Source organism: Diadema antillarum, unplaced genomic scaffold (assembly GCF_040938485.1).
Source record: "Diadema antillarum isolate AM-2024a unplaced genomic scaffold, OU_Dant_1.0 scf00000147, whole genome shotgun sequence".
In the NCBI taxonomy this organism is placed as follows: domain Eukaryota; kingdom Metazoa; phylum Echinodermata; class Echinoidea; order Diadematoida; family Diadematidae; genus Diadema; species Diadema antillarum.
This window is the reverse complement of record NW_027271036.1, coordinates 587,127-605,382: the sequence shown is the minus strand read 5'-3', so window position 1 is coordinate 605,382 and position 18,256 is coordinate 587,127. Positions and strand designations below refer to the sequence as shown.

Genomic DNA, 18,256 nt, shown 5'->3' with positions numbered 1-18,256 from the left:
GGCTAGCCCACTTTGGCAAAAATGAGTGTAAACAGAAAGTGGGCTAAGCTAGGATAGTCCCGTACCAACGATGGGGCTAAGGCCCCCCCCCCCCCCCCCCCCCTTAGCCCCACCGTTGGTACGGGACTAAGCAAAAATTTACAAGTGTAAAAAGCCCTATAGAGAGTTGGCAATAGACAGAAGGGGGGGAGAGAAAAAGAGAAGAAAAACAAAAACAAAAGAGAGAGGGAGAGAGAGGGAGAGAGAGAAGGAGAGACAGATAACTGAAGAGTCCTTGCGTGAATTGCTTTGATTGTTCTCAAGAGGGTATAGAATGACATCTTGGTTTCCATTTATATGCACATTATTGAATATTGGAATAACAGGCAGTGCATGTGTACCAGCGCAATAGAAACAGGACCGCAAGGTTATGATAAGTTAGTCACACTACTCAGCACACTTAATTGTGTCACTCCGTGTACTGTAAAAGAAGATATTTTTGCATGATTGTTTGCGATTGGCCAGGTAAAGTGAATTTTGTGAATTTTTAATGCTGTGAAATCAGAATGTGAACTAGTATTACTTGTAGGAAGATAAAATTTTTGTGTGCTGTTATTTTTGGACTAGTACAGGTGACTCTCATTGTAACAAAGTTCACAAGACAGTACAATTGTCTAATAATCTTATGCAGTGATTGCATTTTCTTTCCTCTTGATGTAATTCAAAGAGTGAAGATCTGTGTGCCAGCAATACTGTGAGATTTATGAGGCAAGGACATTATCACCTCTTCTAATTTACATCCATGATTGTATGATCAACAGCTATGTTTGGCTGAAACTTGTGAAACTATTTTAATTGTATGTTTTATTGAATCATATCACAAACGTAATCAAATTATTTGCAAATGATTTGCGATGATTGGAAAAACAAATGAAAAAGGGTGACAAGAAGTTGAAAATAACCTCCAATTGACAATTCTACAAGTCCGTCTTGTATTTGTTCAATTGCATGAAATATTCTTTGTTCTGTTTGACATAACTCTATTAGGCTCTGTCAATTTGAACATGGAATGGAGTTTAGAATGGCTTTCCTTTTTAAGTAACAGTACATTTACGTGAAGGAGTTTTTTTTTCTCCTTTCTTTTTTTGCATGTTAAGTTGGATATCATATTTTTGTTTAAATGTATTCTACCCCAAAGGGCGATGGCACATTATGTTTTGGGGTTGTTCGCCCATCCATTTATTCATTTGTCCGATTGTCCTTCTGTCATCCCATTCTTATGGCACGGTAGAAAAAAGATTACCAAAAAACAAAAAACAAAAAACAAAAAACAAAAACAAAAACAAAAACTGCCGATAGATTTTCTTGGTTCTTGGTCCAGGTATCTGACATGAGGTTTAAATGCCTCTCTCATTGCAAAAATTTCAAAATTTGGTTTAGAGTTAGAGTCGTGTTTTTTTGATACAGCATTCTCACTGTAAAAGATTATCAAAACTTTTTGGGTCACGGTTATTTGTGAAGAGCTGACCCATGCATGTTATTAATAGTATTCTCAAGATGTCACAATTAATGCCAGGTCAAGATACTGCACATGCCACAGCTGGTAAAGATAGCAAAGCACAACATACGTGATGCATTGTGGTATGTACAAATGCAACATTGTTTGCAGTTACTGTTCTCACTGCGTCTTTTTGCGAAAATTCATGCTAATTTGTGTGATTTGGATTGAAAAAAAAACAAAAAAAAACGTTGGCATTCTCCCCATAAAAATTTCGAGATTTAAGTCATGATCCTGATCTCAACAACAAAAAAACAAACAAACATTATTTTTAGTGCAGTGAGAATGGCACAATAGACTTGATGATGAGATATTTGCCAAACTTTTCCATGCTGAAGTCAGAGTTATTGCACGGCAATTAAATGGCTGAAATGGCAGGGGTGAAAGGTGAATGGTCTGAAGTTAACAATATTCAGCCAAAAGTAATTCCTCTAGGTATAACTCTTCAGTCCTAAGTCTCAATTCACTTGTCATATCAGTATGTTATTAATTCATGTTCATTTTTTTTTTTTTTTGGGTACACCAATATGTTTTTACATTTTATTTATTCATTATTTTTTTTTGTGGGGGGGGGGGAGGGAAGGGCAGAGGGTGTGGGGTTGTGGGTCAAGAGGCAGGGGTAGGAACACAGAGGATGTTGCACAGCCAAGTCCCAATCCGCCCAATGTGGTTTCACAGTGCTGAGTGGTCGTAGGCCAACAGTTTCCTGTTCACATCCTGAGTGAGCTTCCGCTATCGGTTTGAGTAACCTGAGCCTTCTACATCATCAGAGATCTCTCTGTTATTGTATGTCATGATTTGGATCCAGATCACATCGGTGATATTCCTCCTCTAGGCTGGTGTAGGATCGACCAACTGCCAAACAAACGCATCCGCACACTTCTCTCACTTCAATAGCATTTTTCCTGACAGGTGGCCCGCCATGAAAAGACAGCAGTCTGTTCATGAATCTCAGACATTCGACTGAGTTGTGTGTCATTGGTAGCTTCAGTTACCTCTTCTTCAATGCCTGGTGACCAAATTGAGTGTTGCTGCACAGGCATATAATTCAGCGTAATTCAAACCGGGATGAATGTATGTCAGGAACAAAGTGTAATCTTGTAGGATTACTTTGTCATCTAGTAGTGCCTTCGAGAGAGTTTGCTGTGGTGGCTCTACAGTAACTCTAGCTTCGTGTTAACAATTTTCTGGATTTGACAACATTGGGTTAATTGTGGATGTGCAGGTGATTTCCCTCAGTTGTATATAGTGGGATCTACAAGTATACCTGCCAGACATCTTCAGGTGAGTGCCAACAACAATGTTTTTGCAACACGAGCACATGTTTGAATGACAGTTTTTGTTGCATTGATGATGCAGTGATCACAGTGATAATGACAAAGATATGAGTGGCTCTTGAAATTTATGGTAATGCTGATGCAAGTATTTCTCTTAGTAGGGGATATTTTTGCCCATTCATCAGATTCAATAGGGAAGTAGATGAATCCTTCAAAATTGATTTAGATATTACTTCTTTTACTTCTGCAGAAAAGGGGTTAAACTTTTCATTCTCAGAGCAGATCTCTCAAAGTATTAAAAAACTTGCAGCATTACCTCATTTGTACCATGAGTTTTTGGTTTTTAGCTCACCTGAGCCAAAGGCTCAAGTGAGCTATTGCGATCGCCCTTCGTCCGGCGTCCGTCGTGCGTCGTGCGTCGTGCGTCGTCCGTCGTCCGTCGTCCGTCGTGCGTCGTGCGTAAACTTTTTACATTTTCATCTTCTTCTTGAAAACCCCAAGACCGATTTTCATCAAACTTGGCAGGTAGCATCCCTAGGGGGTTAGGAACTCAATTTGTTAAAATGGGCACCATGCCCCACCCAGGGGGCCCCCAGGGGGGCCCAAACCCCCCAAAATTAAGGAATCTGTAAAAATCTTCTTCTCTAGAACCAGAAGTGATAGAGCTAAGTTAATACTATGAGTTAGTACATTGATGACTGTAGTTTCAAGTTTGTTCATGGCAGAATCAGGGGTGCCCCCCTTGGGACCCAGGGGAGGGGGGTGGGGAAGGGTTCTAATGGGGCCTAAATTGTACATTTTCATTGTCTTCTTGAGAACCCCATGACCCATTTTCACCAAACTTGGTAGGTAGCATCCCTAGGGGGTTAGGAAATCAATTTGTGAAAATGGGCACCATGCCCCACCCAGGGGGCCCCCAGGGGGCCCCAACCCCCCAAAATTAAGGAATATCTGCAAAAATCTTCTTCTCTAGAACCAGAAGTGATAGAGCTAAGTTAATACTATGAGTTAGTACATTGATGACTGTAGTTTCAAGTTTGTTCATGGCAGAATCAGGGGTGCCCCCCTTGGGACCCAGGGGAGGGGGTGAGGAGGGGTCCTAATGGGCCTAAATTGTACATTTTTATCTTCTTCTTGAGAACCCCATGACCTATTTTCACCAAACTTGGCAGGTAGCATCCCTAGGGGGTTAGGATCTCAATTTGTTAAAATGGGCACCATGCCCCACCCAGGGGGCCCCCAGGGGTCCCAAATCCCCCAAATGAAGGAATCTTTATAAATCTTCTCTAGAATCAGAAGTTATATATAGAGCTGAGATAATACTATGAGTGAGTACATTAATGACTGTAGTTTCAAGTTTGTTCATAGGAGATCCAGGGGTGCCCCTCTTGGGTAGGGGGGGGGGGGGGGGGTGGTGGTTGGAAGGGTCCAAATGGGGGCCTGAATTGTACATTTTCATCTTCTTCCTGAAAACCTCATGATGGATTTTTGTCAAACTTGGCAGGTAGCATCCCTAGGAGGTCAGGATCTCAATTTATCAAAATGGGCACCATGCCCCACCCAGAGGGCCCCAGGGGGCCCCAATCCCCCCAAATTAAGGAATCTTAAAAAAATTGGGCCCTTATTGTACATTTTCATCTTCTACTTGAGAATGCCTGGTCAAATTTTGGTAGAGCTGTGAATAATTTAGATTAGTGACTGCGTGAAAGGTGAACTTGCGATACTCAGGTGAGCGCTAGACCCGCGGGTCTCTTGTTTTTCTTCTTTTTTTTTTGACATTATGCTAGTGGAATATGTAAGGGGATGGGCTATCAACACTCTGTGTGCATTTCATGAAAGATGGAAGGAAAACCCATTGGGCGTAAGGATTCGTTAGCCCTTTCCTTTCTTTCCTTCCTTTCCCTTCACCATTATGCAATGTACACAACACACACGATGACATTTAATTTCTTGGACAACACATTTCAAGTTCATTCAGTGCCCTCTCAGTATTGGTGTCTTGGTGTTTCAGTGGGTTAATACAGGGAGGTGAGACACCTCTCTGGTTAATAGTTTATGTTTCTTTATCAAAGAAGTGAAGATAGGGAATAAAAGTAACAATAATGCAGCTACAAATGATGTATTTATAATCAGCGGATTGATGATGACGTTGATAATGATGGTTTTAGGTTGTGGTGTTCATTTTGAAGATGGAAGCCCTACTTGTGCCAAACCATGTATATGTGTACTTGTGTGTGTTAGGGAGGGGGGGGGGGGGGGGGGTAGTGGGGTGGAGGGGCGATCCTAAAGGTAAAATGACTTTAAATGCAACTCAGTATGACATTTCACCAGTGAAAGACTCTTCATTTGTAAAATCTCTCATGATACCAAAGTTGCTCAAAGATCAACCACTTCTTCATTTGAGGAGAAGAAAACTAAAGGCCCTTGTGTCATAAAGTCCACTATTGCTCAAAACATTCAGTTGTTTCTAAATAGTCACCAAGGTCCTTGTAAAATATTGTGATAGCAGCTTAACAGTGAGAACCTTCTGAGTGGCAAGGGATCTGCCATTCTTTTAATAGCTTTTCTCGTGGGTTCCTGCAAAATCGTGACATCAGCTCCTGGAAATGCAGTGTGACAGTGTAACTTCGGACCTGTGTTTCCTGCATTTTGTACTATGTGGGAGGATGTTGTACTACTGCCAAACATATATGGGTGCAAAAGTAGCACTGGCAGTACTTACTGTACCTCTGGGAAATGTGATTTAAAGGACAAGTCCACCTTCATGTACATAAGGATTGAGAGAATGCAGCAATATTAGTAGAACACATCAGTGAAAGTTTGGGGAAAATCGGACAATCCATTCAAAAGTTATGAATTTTTGAAGTATCCGCGCAGTCACTGCTGGATGAGAAGACTACTACAGTGTTTGATGTCACATGCGTACAACGATATAAGTAAAATGAAAAGAGAATTTCACAAAACTTTACTTTTTGAATAAAGTGCACATTTCTTCGACTTGCTGCTGACGTATGGTACTGACGTATGTTAAGGGTAATATTATTCCCCCTGCCTTCTAAAAGAGAGAAGTCAAGTGTTCTTTTGTTATGCAAGAAAAATGGAAATATGTTGAATTTTCTTTATTCTTTCTTTATATCGTTGTACTCATGTGACATCACAAGCTATAGTAGTCTTTTCATCCAGCCGTGACTGATCAGAAACTTAAAGAATTCATAACTTTTTAACGGATTGTCCAATTTTCCTCAAACTCTGAATGATGTGCTCTACTAATATTGCTGCATTCACTCAACCCACATGTCTATGAAGGTGAAGTTGTCCTTTAAGATATATACATATATATGTGACAGTGCATCACAAGACCATCAAAAAGTTGCACACCCTGAATAAACAGGAGGACTCAAAATAGGTGAATAGGTTAAATGGGTCAGCCTAGTCAATCTTGAGTTTTTCATACTTCTTGAAAGGGCAGTTTTTCTATATTACTTTAAAGTTTGGGGTGAGATATTATGTTTTTAGCATTTTTCTAGAACACTTTTTTGTAGAATAGTGTGAGTACCCATTTCATTTCTTAAAAACCCTTAACATACTCCTCAATTCCAACTCCTGTAACTTTTGAATGGATGGTGTCACTGCTTTGGAAGTTGGTATAAGTCTTGAACAGAATATATTAATCAAGCATGCTTGATTTCAGCTTAATCCGATATTCCATTCATTGTTGATGCTGTGGAGTTTTACATCCTGTTTTTTCCCCCATTTACTGCACAAAGCACGGCTTGGTAAGATTAAGTGCTTGAATAGCATGTTCATGAACATGTCAATAGCTTCAGAGGTCTTTATAGACAGGTTCATTAATGTGTCAGTAGCTTCATTGGTCTTTATACACAGGTTGCCTTTATTTACAAGTGGTCGCCATGAGAAGAAAATTTGACTCCTAAAATTACCTAAAAAAGAGAGAAAAATACTGCAGATCTCTTACGCACAGTCATGTCATAGCCGCAGTCATTGTGTAGATGGACACCAATGAAAACAATTGTGCAAGCGAGGTTATGACAAGGGAATGACTCATCAAAACTATGTTTACAATAAAATTATATATGTGACCCTGCACCTCAAAACAAACAAAAAGTCGCGAGACATGAATTTTTAATTAAGACCATATTCTGAAAAAGCACACTTTAAGCTTTAAAATGATGTATAACTCAAATCGAATGGACTCTCCTAACCTATCTAAATATTGGAAAGAAAGCACAAACTCAGGAAAAGTGTGAACTGAGAAAAGAGGCTCTGAAGTACAGTGTCTATTCAAGCGCTTAATCTTTACCAAACTGTGCTGGCGCTGGGATGAATGGGACAAAAAACAGGAAGTAAACCACCAGAGTAACAACAATAAAGGGATTATCAGATTAAAATGAAATTAAGCATGCCTCATTAACACATTCTATCCATAATTAATACCAACTTTCAAAGCAGTAGAACTATCCTTTCAAAAGTTATTAGAGTTGAAAATGAAGAGTGTGGACAAGGTTTTTCAGAAATGAAAAAGGGATTCTAAAGACACACCTAATCACACTATTCTACCAAAAATGTTCGAGATAAACTGCTAAAAAAACACACTTTCCTGCCCGTTTTATGATACCAAATTTTAGCATAATGTAAAAGAAGACCCGCTCTTTCAGAAAATATGAAAAAGTCAAGTTTGGCTAGGTTGACCCACTTCACTTATTTTCAGTCCTCACGCAAAATCAGTGTGTGCGACTTTATGTTCGTTTTGAGGTGCACGGTCACATATTATATGGTTATACTAGTTTCATAACCATATATCTTGAGAGTTGTTAAAGGGATGAATGGTTTGTGCATGATCTTTCAAAAAAGTTATTAATTTGATGTATTACAGTCACTTTTCTTTCAATTCTGCTAGTTCAACGTAATGGATAGATTTGGCTATTTATAGGTTTTCCAACCACTCCGAACTGAAAATTCAGTCAAGTTTTCTTGAGACTATTTGGTATTATGACAACATGAACTGTGATGTATTCAACCTAATGCAGCAGTCACTACAGATATTTTGGATTGCATCCAGGGTTTTTTTTTTTTTTAACTTTCTTTTATGCTAGTGGTGTGCCAGTGATATAAAGGTGAGTGGAATTCCAGCATTCACTGGTATTCCCACTTTCACAGGTATTCCCAAAGGAAATCCATTGATCATTTTGCTTCCTGCTGGCCATGCCACATCCTAAACACAAAACTTACTGGAAAAAAAAAATCATTGGGTATAAAAGAAACCGAAAATAGTAACAAGTATTAAGAGAGTCAGGACAGGTTCACACAGAGACAGCAGGATTAAATGAAATGTGGAGAACAGTTTCAGAGTATTTTTTTCCAATCCTACTGCTTTACCCTTTGGTGGTTTGAAAATCAAATATCCTTTTCAGTTCAGAAATTTCATATTCAGATGGGCAAGAAATTTAGAGAGCTTTTAGAAGAGATGTGATATATTTCATGAGATGCTTCTATATTGCATCACTTTATAGTGATCTCTGCTTAGCTGTTGGCATGACGACACACGATTTTCCCTTTAAATGTCTAACCATTTGACAACAATATCTTGTTCAAATGCATGTATAATGTCATCTTAAAGAGGGGACACCTGTCATTCTGCATACATATGTCTTCACCATTTCCATTATTATTGTGTGTGTCAATGTGTTAATGTTTGCAATATTTTGAAGCTCTTGCAAAAGGTTATGTGTCAGCAAGATTGGTAGCCTTTTGTCAAGGCCCTCTCGCTGTACTGGGTGAGCGAAGCGAGCCTAGCCGAGAGCGCCAGTGTGAGGGCCTTTTGAGATCTGCTTCACACATTATTATTCATGACACGTGAACCCTTCTGAATACTCATTTTAACGGGTTCTGGTCGACCAATGGAATGGCGCGCTCCCCGCATCCTCAGTCTTGGTGTTGTCATGCCTGTTCGCATGCATCATTGACCACCCGCAGAGGTCTGCCACAGAACTCTACACACTCAGTGTGTGGAGTTCCTTGAAGTCTGCGGCGTGCATTCGCTCTATTCAAATCGGGCTCGAGCAGACAGACACGTTGATTGGTCGACTTTTGCTCCCGAAATCGGGGAGCAAAAGTTGGTAATTCAAAGGGCTAACAAAAGGATGAGAAGCAGATCTCAAAAGGCCCTCGCGCAACCCCACTCAGCTGGGCTCTCTTCACCATACAGCGGAGGGCCTTGACAAAAGGCTACAGGATTGGTGGAAACTGCAAAACCGTCAATGCAAGGGATAAGTTTCCTGATATCGCATCACAATTTGGGATGCATTCTGGGTTGTTGTTTTTTTCCCCACTGTAACACATACTATCTTTTGTGTAGCAAGATTTCTTTTGTAGGAGTGTACACAGAATGCTATTAGAATATTCATCAGGCAAAATCACTAATCAAATTTGGGTTGGAAAATCTTTCCCTGAGCTGTGTTATATTTGTGATTATGATTATGATTGGTGTGTATTTTGCTTGATATCATTGGTATTTAAAACTTGTGACTTGGGAAATGCACAATATGCAGGTTGTCATCCTAAGAAACAGAATTTTAAAGAAAAAAAAAAACCAGAATGCTAGAGTTGTAAAAGTTTTAGCGCAGTTAAAACTTTCACATTTGTTTGTCTAAAAAAAGACATATTTCCTAGAAAAATAATCAAAGAGATTTTGACATGAACAATTGCTTTCATTTTCATGTATAATCTATACAGAATTTTTTTTTTGTATTTTTGATTTCACTCTTTTTCATTTCTGACTCTTCTACTTGAAAAACTTTAAACATCACTGTGCTATCCTATTAATTCCTAGCGTGTGAACGCTTGCAAACAAATCTTTTGAGATTAGAATCAAGCTCGCCATCCAACTGTTTGTACATGTGAATGCGGATATTAATGTAATGTCCATTGTTATGTCTGTGGAATTTGTGCTCATTAAACTCATTGGGACAGAAAGGGTTCATGATTAAAATTTTTGCTAGCCCAATTTTATGTGACATTATGCAAGGAATCATCTACATTGTCTGCATATATTTTGTTGCTGCAAAACGTGATAATTACTCAGTAGAGTTATCAAAAGGGCATGAAAATGAGGATGTAGGACTGACTTTGGAGCAATCAAACACAGGATGGGGAATTTCATGAGTGCAAAAGTAGCCTCAGAATGTCTCTCATATCGGTAGTTTTGGTGAATGATCTGCTAATATTCAGAAGTCATTATTGCATTGTTGAGCCAGTAAGGAGGAAAGGGGAAGTGGAACAGAGAATGTGCATGAGTGTGAGTGTGTGTGTGTGTGTGTGTGTGTGTGTGTGTGTGTGTGTGTGTGTGTTTGTGTGTGTGTGTATGTGTGTGTGTGTGTGTGTGTGTGTGTGTGTGTGTGTGTGTGTGTGTGTGTGTGTGTGTGTGTGTGTTCTCATCAATGGCTTCCACCAGGAATAATAGTATTTCACTCCAGGCAACTGGGGATGTATTTCACACTGAGCATATGTATGTTTGTTCAGAGTATTTAGAACAAATTAAAAAGCACCCTTTTAAGGCCCTAAGGGTATACCTTAGGGTGTATAAATATGTATATAATACACCTGCTTTTCTACATATTTAGGACCTGTATGTAGCGGAATAGTTTTTCACACTAGTTATTCAAATGGGGAAATTTGAACATTGTGTCTTCGATCTTGTGTATGTACTTATACATGACATGAAGCCCGAATTTGTGCTTTCATAAACTGAATTTAACTTTAAGTAATATTCTTTTTGTGGTTTGCCATTCCAATTAGTCAATTAGTCAAAAAGAGAAAAATAGATATATATTTTTAGATAAACATAATGGAATAGGTCTGGTTACCTCAAGCAAATTATCATATCCACAGTTGAAGTGAATGTGTATCATGTATGTGTGTGTGAGAAAGAGAAATACCTAGATGAAAAGAAAAATGAATGGGTATGTAAAGAGTGATAGAAGATTGAAAATAATTAGAGATATGAATGGGAAGAGAACAAGAGAGGGAGAAAAATGATAGGTGAAATAGAGAAATGTAGAAAGACAAAGAGATTAACCCGTTGAGGATGGACTGATTTTGCTACAACATGCATTTCCCATAGACTCCTGGCTGGGTATACTCGGGACTCGTCCTTAACGGGTTAAGAAGAAAATGAGACAGAGAGACAGAGAAAAAATAAAGGAAGGAAGGGGGGGGGGGGGGTGAGGGTGGGGGGAGACATTTAGCAGCCTGTTTTATCACTCACTACCTGTAAACAAGCAATTGGTATGTAAAGAGTGGAGGACAACAGGTCTATTGCCCATCCTATGGAAGAGGAGTGGCCCTCCTAGGAGCTCCAAGGGAGTTCCCACTGCCTGTTAAGGGGTTTTCCCTTCTTCCTCGTACGACAATGAGGATAAGCCTATTAGAGGTGAAGAGAGTCTGAATGGTGCAAATGATTGCCTCCTCTTTGTATTAACCCATTTCCCTCGGCAAACTGGTGTGCCGTGCAGTGAATATATGGGACATAACTCCCTCTCGGAGGCAATTTGGTAATACTCGTTTAAAAACACAACAACAACAAGCAGAGCCAACTTTGTGCATGCGTGTAAAGGGTGCCTCCAGATTGTGTGGTCGTTCCACCTTCTGGCAGGCTAAATACTGATGAGTCTGCGCACTGGGTGTGATGGTCTCTTGTATGGTTTGGTCCCATTTCAAACTGCCGGTAGTTTTTGGCTCTCACAGGATATAATCAACTAGACAGCTTCTTCTTCTTGTGGATTTTTGTCGAGTGGAAGTAATGGTTCAACAAGCTCCTTGCCCGTGGTAGTAAGTTGCAGTCCCTTGTTGTGTTCACATAATAATTACTTTCCACGTCTGTGAGGGAACCCTGAGCGGGAGGAGGTAGCTAGACCAACTGTTTTACTTGTTTTATGCCTTTGTATTAAAATGCATGCATACTAGCATATTCACTACCTATTAAAGAGATGCTAGTATCCTTCGTAGCTACCCCCTCTCCCTTGTCAAGAGTTCATTCCACAAGCTGGACTATCATGTGAACATGGGCGCATTGACAGTGATTATGAAATGATGTGAATTTCTCATGAGATTTTGTAATGTGAATGCAAATACTATGCAAATACATTGCAATACACTGTGGTATTTAGGGTGGTAATTCAAACTTTGCACAAAAAAATATATGTGAGATTTGAGTGTGAATCATTTCACGAAATACCACTAATCGTACAGCGGTGTATTTCTCATGTGACCCTACATACTTCGTTTTTTTTTTGCACTGGAGATATGCGCATACACAATGCCACATTATTTTGTGAATGAGACCTACATGTGCCATGTAGGTATCTACTCTGTAAGCTGTTATTTTCGCGTACAGACATGCATTATTATTCTCAGGCGTGGCAACATTTCGCATGTTGTTAGATTTGCAATCCAAGTGTGATTCGCCCGATTAGTGAAATTTAAACCCTCACGAAAATAACAGCTTATACAGTATTACACCATCATATTTTTCCAGTGAGAATGGAAACAACAAATCAAACAAAACAAATGGTATTTCATACTGTAGTATTAAATTCTAATGAGAATACACCTTGTGACGTCTTTGTTCACACTAGACTTTGAGTATGATCTTGATTTCGGACAACTGAGCACTGTAAACCTACTGGTGTTCACATTGAAACTCTCAGTCACTGACGTAAAAATTCTCACCAGGATATAAAAACTGTATCAAAAGTCAGGCATGTTGATCATAATAATACAGGCCTGTTATATCCAGCATCCTGAAGATATATTATGTTTCAGTTTCAGTTTGTTTAATTTTTCCACTTCTACAAATAATCATATGACAAATCAACATTTATGTTCTCATCAAATATCAGCCAAAGTTCTTAAAGGAATGGATGTAATTACGTGTGTACAAGAAAAGATATCATATTTTAACCCATTCCTTCTGCATTAATTCTTTGCGAACCTTCAATGCCCCCAAAGGAGATTTGTTTGCTCGTCGACAAAGAATGGACAGGTTGGTAATCTACCTGTGCAAAAGTCAGGCTGTACATGTTTTCCCTTTCCATGGTCAACTGCATGTGCCATTGAACAATGCAAAATATTGATAGGTCATGAGGTATAGAGGATGCATTGACAAGCTTGTAAACTCTTTGTTATACACTATAAGGGCACCTGAAAGGGGTCAGTGAAAGTAAAAAAATCTTGTGAGCTCTGCCTTGATTGTTCCCTACATCATCATACAAGTTTCATAGGAAATAGCAAAGCAAATGCTTCTTTTGAGAAGGTAAAGTAAACAAAAATACACTCAGTTTTGATACGGAAAAAGAACAGATATTGACAGAAGAAACTTGAATCTTTTGATCAAAGTCCTATTTCTGGTCAGCATAACACAAATTTAGAAGCATGAATTTAGGTCACAAATGCACACTCTTGTGTACCGGGTTCCCAGATATGAGTTGATGCTGCCGGGTTTTCTCAAGGAATGGGGTAAGGTACAGATGGAGGAGACCATTATCAGTACTAGAGCAGTTTGCTTTACTGGGATAACAGCTTCAAGGGGATATCGTTATCTTTGTAAAATTTTTTTTTCTAAGTAAAGCAACCAAAAAAGAAAAAGAAAAAGAAAAAGAAAAAAAAAAGGTCAGAACTTAGATATTAGTAAGGACAATGGAGCCCCCAATGTGTTTGACCATGGAGCTATATAGTAGCTCCTTGTTCTGATCTTGCATACTGAAATACACTCTGAATGAAATTCATTCAAGTGTAAGGTGTGTGACTTCATTTGGATTGCTCTCTGCCTTCCCCAGCAGTACATTCAACCCCAGTGTATTTGACCCTAGTATTTCTACATCTGGTGTCTTTTTTTTGTATGTGTCAAATCTAACAGATGAATGCAGACCAAAAAAAAAAAAAAAAAAACCAAAACAATAGAATGAAAATAAAAAGTCAGTGTGTTGTGAAGTCTGTCAGTATCTGCACAACTACTGTGGGGTTTGCCCCTGAAACCAAAAGTAGACACGAATATCACATCGAGACTATAATGCATGGACAAGATGTTGTTTGAATGGAAGTGACACCTAGTGTAGACAGAATCTCCTGCGCTTTATTTTGCAGGCAGAAGTACGTGGATGTAATAATCCTAATTTCCATGCAAGTTATATAAAATATTACACCTGCTCAAATAGAAGACTGCGATATTGTGCAAGTATTTCAAGCTTTCCTGATTCGTAGTGTGAGTTGGTTAAAAAGAATATATGTATATTAATATATATCACTTTTCTTTGTTGTTTAGAACCCATTGAGGACGGTTTGCTTTTGCTACAACACGCATTTCCCATATAGACGCTTGCCCGAATATATTCAGGACTCATCTTCAGTGCGTTAAATTGTGTTTATGTACTTGTGTATATCATTAAGTTGTTTATTAATTCGTGAGATTAATGTTGTATTATGAATTATTGTTATTGCTATCATATTACAATTATACACAAACACAAAAAAAGTAGTTCCCCCTAATCAAAATGGCCTGAGTTACAACAACAAAAAATTGGTAATGGTATCTCGGCACGTATTGACTAAGGTGTTGATAGGGCATGATCGCTTTCAGATAATTCCTTCATTGTTGTTGCTAAGAAGTTTTCTTTTTCTTTTTGGTCCTATTCATTGCACACAGCACGGCTCACAGCCAGATTAATCGCTATCATAGACCCAATACTTTAGAGCCTTTTTCTCAGTACACACTTTTCCAGCATGTGTACTTTCTTTCTAATATTTAGATAGGTTAGGAGATTCTGTTTGTATTGAGTTATGTATCATTTTAAAGCTCAATAGTTTCCTCTTTTCAGAATCTGCTCATCTTAACTAAAAATCCATGTCTGGCGACTCTTTGTTGTTGTTTTTTTAGTAGTAGGGTCCATGCCAGGAAGCTGTACTTATTTTCACATTGACAGCTAAAAAAAGAGACCCCAGGTCTGCACTGCATGCAGGAATGTGACAATTACTGTAAAACACGATATATTCGCGGTATGATAATTTAGCGAATTGGAGCCGGCGGCCTTTCTCGTGGCATGAAATTTTCGCGAATGTTCGCGCTAGCTAAATTTGCGAAATTAAAATGCACGCGAACATTCCTTGTTTTACAGTGTGTTGGACTGCCCATACAAAAGGCAGATTTCAGGACAGAATGTTCTTTTATAGAATGTAGTGATTACGTAAGATATACATGCTCTTCTCTGCAGGGCTCCATTACAGCATCGCGGCGTACCTGATTGAAACGAGAGTGGTCCGACTGGATGAGGAAGTGACCAAGATGCTGGGGGGAGACATGCTACCCCTCCTCAAGACATGGGTGGAACAGGAGGAGGATACCAGCAAAAACAACAACAACAATGAGACAGTGAGTGCATGGTCACTTTTCTTTTCTTTCTAGAAGTGTATACTAAGTCAACAACAGTAAAATTTTCAATTCAGTGCAGAAACTGGAATTACTGTTAAAGTGGAAATTTTCAAGGTGTTGAAATTTGTGCGCATTTTGCGCAACCAGAAACCAGCGTGGAAACATAAGAATGCAAATATCTTTGCTTGTTGTGTGGTCCAGTTGTTCATGTCTGGATTCCGCGGAATCAAAAAAATGCGAAAATCATCTTACCCGACCGAGCATGAAGAATTACTCGTCCAAAAATATCCACTTTTACAGTAGATGGCACAGACAGTGTGCTTCATGCTGATCGGCACCTACCAGCACTGGCCTGCTTGCTCTGCTGATTGGCTCAGATCGATGCAGTCAAGGTCACTGTCAGTAAACAAAGACCAAATATAATCCTGTTCCTGTTTGAAGAACGCCTTTTCCTTTCTTTTATTAAAATTCCCCATGATTGTCAACAAAGGAGATGTTCGTGAGAATTGGGTGCAAGCTAATTGGAGACATGTTAGGCAATGGCATCAACCCGTTGCTTTATTTAATCTACCTTGGTCTGTACATATGAGTGTGATTTCACGGTAGCAGAACTTTTGGAAGTTGAATTGAAGATGAGGGAACTCTTCATTTTGCGCTATAATTTTACAAAAGGCTTGAGATGCCCCAAGAAAGGTCAGCAGGTGGAATGACCAGTGATGTAGTAACTCCTTTCATGTTCATAATGAATGTTAATGGAATGTAAATTGACTTTCTCTGTCATGAATGTGCATTTTATTATCATCAGTATTGTGATGATTATTATTATTATTGTTATTATTATTATTATTATGTTAAAGCAGTGTGGATCAAAAGTGAAAATGATGGGAAAGTAAGGCTTGAATTGTTTTTTATTCTGAAAATAAAACACACACACATATACACACACACATACACACAAAAGGGTACGTGTAGATACCATGTGATTCACTCTCGACAGGAAATGACATGTAGGCCTGCTTGGTTTGGGTGCTGTTTTGAATGGGGGGGGGGGGGGGGTTTGTTGATAGTTGATCAGCTAGTTGATTTATGCGCTGATATAGCAATGGACCTGACTAATTGCATGATTAATTGAATCATTTTTTCTTATTATTTTTGAAGCCCCTCCCCCCCCCCCCCCCAACATTTTGGCTGATATAAGTTACAGTGAACCAAATAGGTCTGTGAGACTACTGTACGAATTGAAATTTTCACGGTGGTTTTATTTTTCGCGAATCACCTTTGAACCGCCAAAATATCGAAAATGTCAACGTGCGAATAACTAAGTTCAGTTAGACCCTCGCAACTGCGAAATTAACAACATGTCCTCCAAGTAGCAATTCGCGAAAATAAATGTACGCGAAAATTTCAGCTTGTACAGTATAATACAAACCTTGTTGATGGCACTTCGTGCTACTGCTGAAATAACATGCAGCCTATCTGCCTCGCTGTGTGTATCTATCACGAAATCAAAAGTCAGTATCTTAAGGCTCTATTGAGATAGCAGACTACTTGAAATATCTGCGTGTTGAAGATATTATCAGCATACTTACTTTTATTTTTGTTATCACAATGTTATACTTTGATAAAAAAGACAAACTTGTACATGAGTGCATGAATGGTATGAATTGTATAATTTGTGTAAATGAATATGAAATCACACAAGGATATGATATAACAACGTATTACAGTTGACAATCAACAAAATGAAGCATTATATACATAATAGTCTAAGTAGTGATAAATGTTGATGATTATGGAGTAATGGATAAGCTTACGATGGCCTAAATCACTCACTTAATAAGTTATTTCATAGATACATTTAGTAGTTGCTTAACATTATTCGTTCACCAGGGACTATTGACATTTTCTGAAAAGTCAACTGCTACTTGATATGAATGAACACCCACAACTAATTCTGCTTTAAAAAAAAGAAGAAAACTACTCTCAGTATTTCCACCACTTAAGTAAAAAAAAAAGAACGCAGGGCAAATACAGTACCTAACAGGAATTTGATGCGGGAAATATGTAGAACAAAGATGCATGCCAAATCTTTGTTTTGTCAGATTAATCTTAATTTAAAGGCTATACCCCTAACACACATCGCAGGTATATTCCACTCTGTATCATATGGAACATCATCATTATAACATGACAGTAAGGCTGTTAAATAGGGAGCGATGAAACACCATCGTAGGAAAAAAAAAAGAGGAAGAGGTCATTGTGACGATGGAGGAGAGAGGAAATTTGATGAAGGTCTGCCAGGAAAAGTTTCTCCTCTGCCAGTAAGTGTGTCAATGCCACTGATAGCAGCTCCTAACTCACTGAACTTGAAATTGGTCCAATCAGGACCAGCTACAACCTTACAGGCATAATTTACCATTTGCAGATGAAACAAAAACCCAGCATTTAGTGCTTCAAAATGGTTTTAAAATGTGAGTTAGGGATAGAAACAACCAATGTTAAAATTTGAACCAGTATAATCGATGTTAAGTATTGTTAAATATACAAAATGTGAACAGTAGTTGTAATAAAAATATTTCCAGACTAAACCGTCTACAGTTATGGTTAAATGAGAAAAACAGTGATATCTCCTTATATCTTAGGCTTTGTTGCAAAAAGTTTTATATGGTAGGATGTTTTGTGATACAACTGACCTACATACCCGCATCAAAAGTGAACATATTTTAAATCACTGCTCCCAAAGGTAATTAGGACCTTTACATGTTGAATCCTCTCAGCTGGGAAAATGCAGTGATGACACACACACACACACACACACACACACACACACACACACACACACACACACACACACACACACACACACACACACACACACACACACACTCATACCTGCACTGTCCAAGCTCACTTTCAACACCATCTGCATTCAAAAGCCAATAACTATCTAGGGAATTGTACTGGGGATGACTGATGATTGAAGTTGCACTTTACAAAGTA

At 38.7% G+C, this 18,256-nt stretch overlaps 1 protein-coding gene across 1 annotated transcript in view; it reads left to right on the top strand.

Annotated features, from left to right (window-relative positions):
• The window catches only part of LOC139721679 (leucine-rich repeat serine/threonine-protein kinase 1-like), an 83,926-nt gene that overhangs the window by 29,008 nt on the left and 36,662 nt on the right, over positions 1 to 18,256 (top strand). The window contains exon 5 of the mRNA XM_071633009.1: positions 15,099 to 15,256. Coding sequence (XP_071489110.1) covers positions 15,099 to 15,256 — 158 coding nt within the window. The remainder of the gene's footprint in view (positions 1 to 15,098; positions 15,257 to 18,256) is intronic.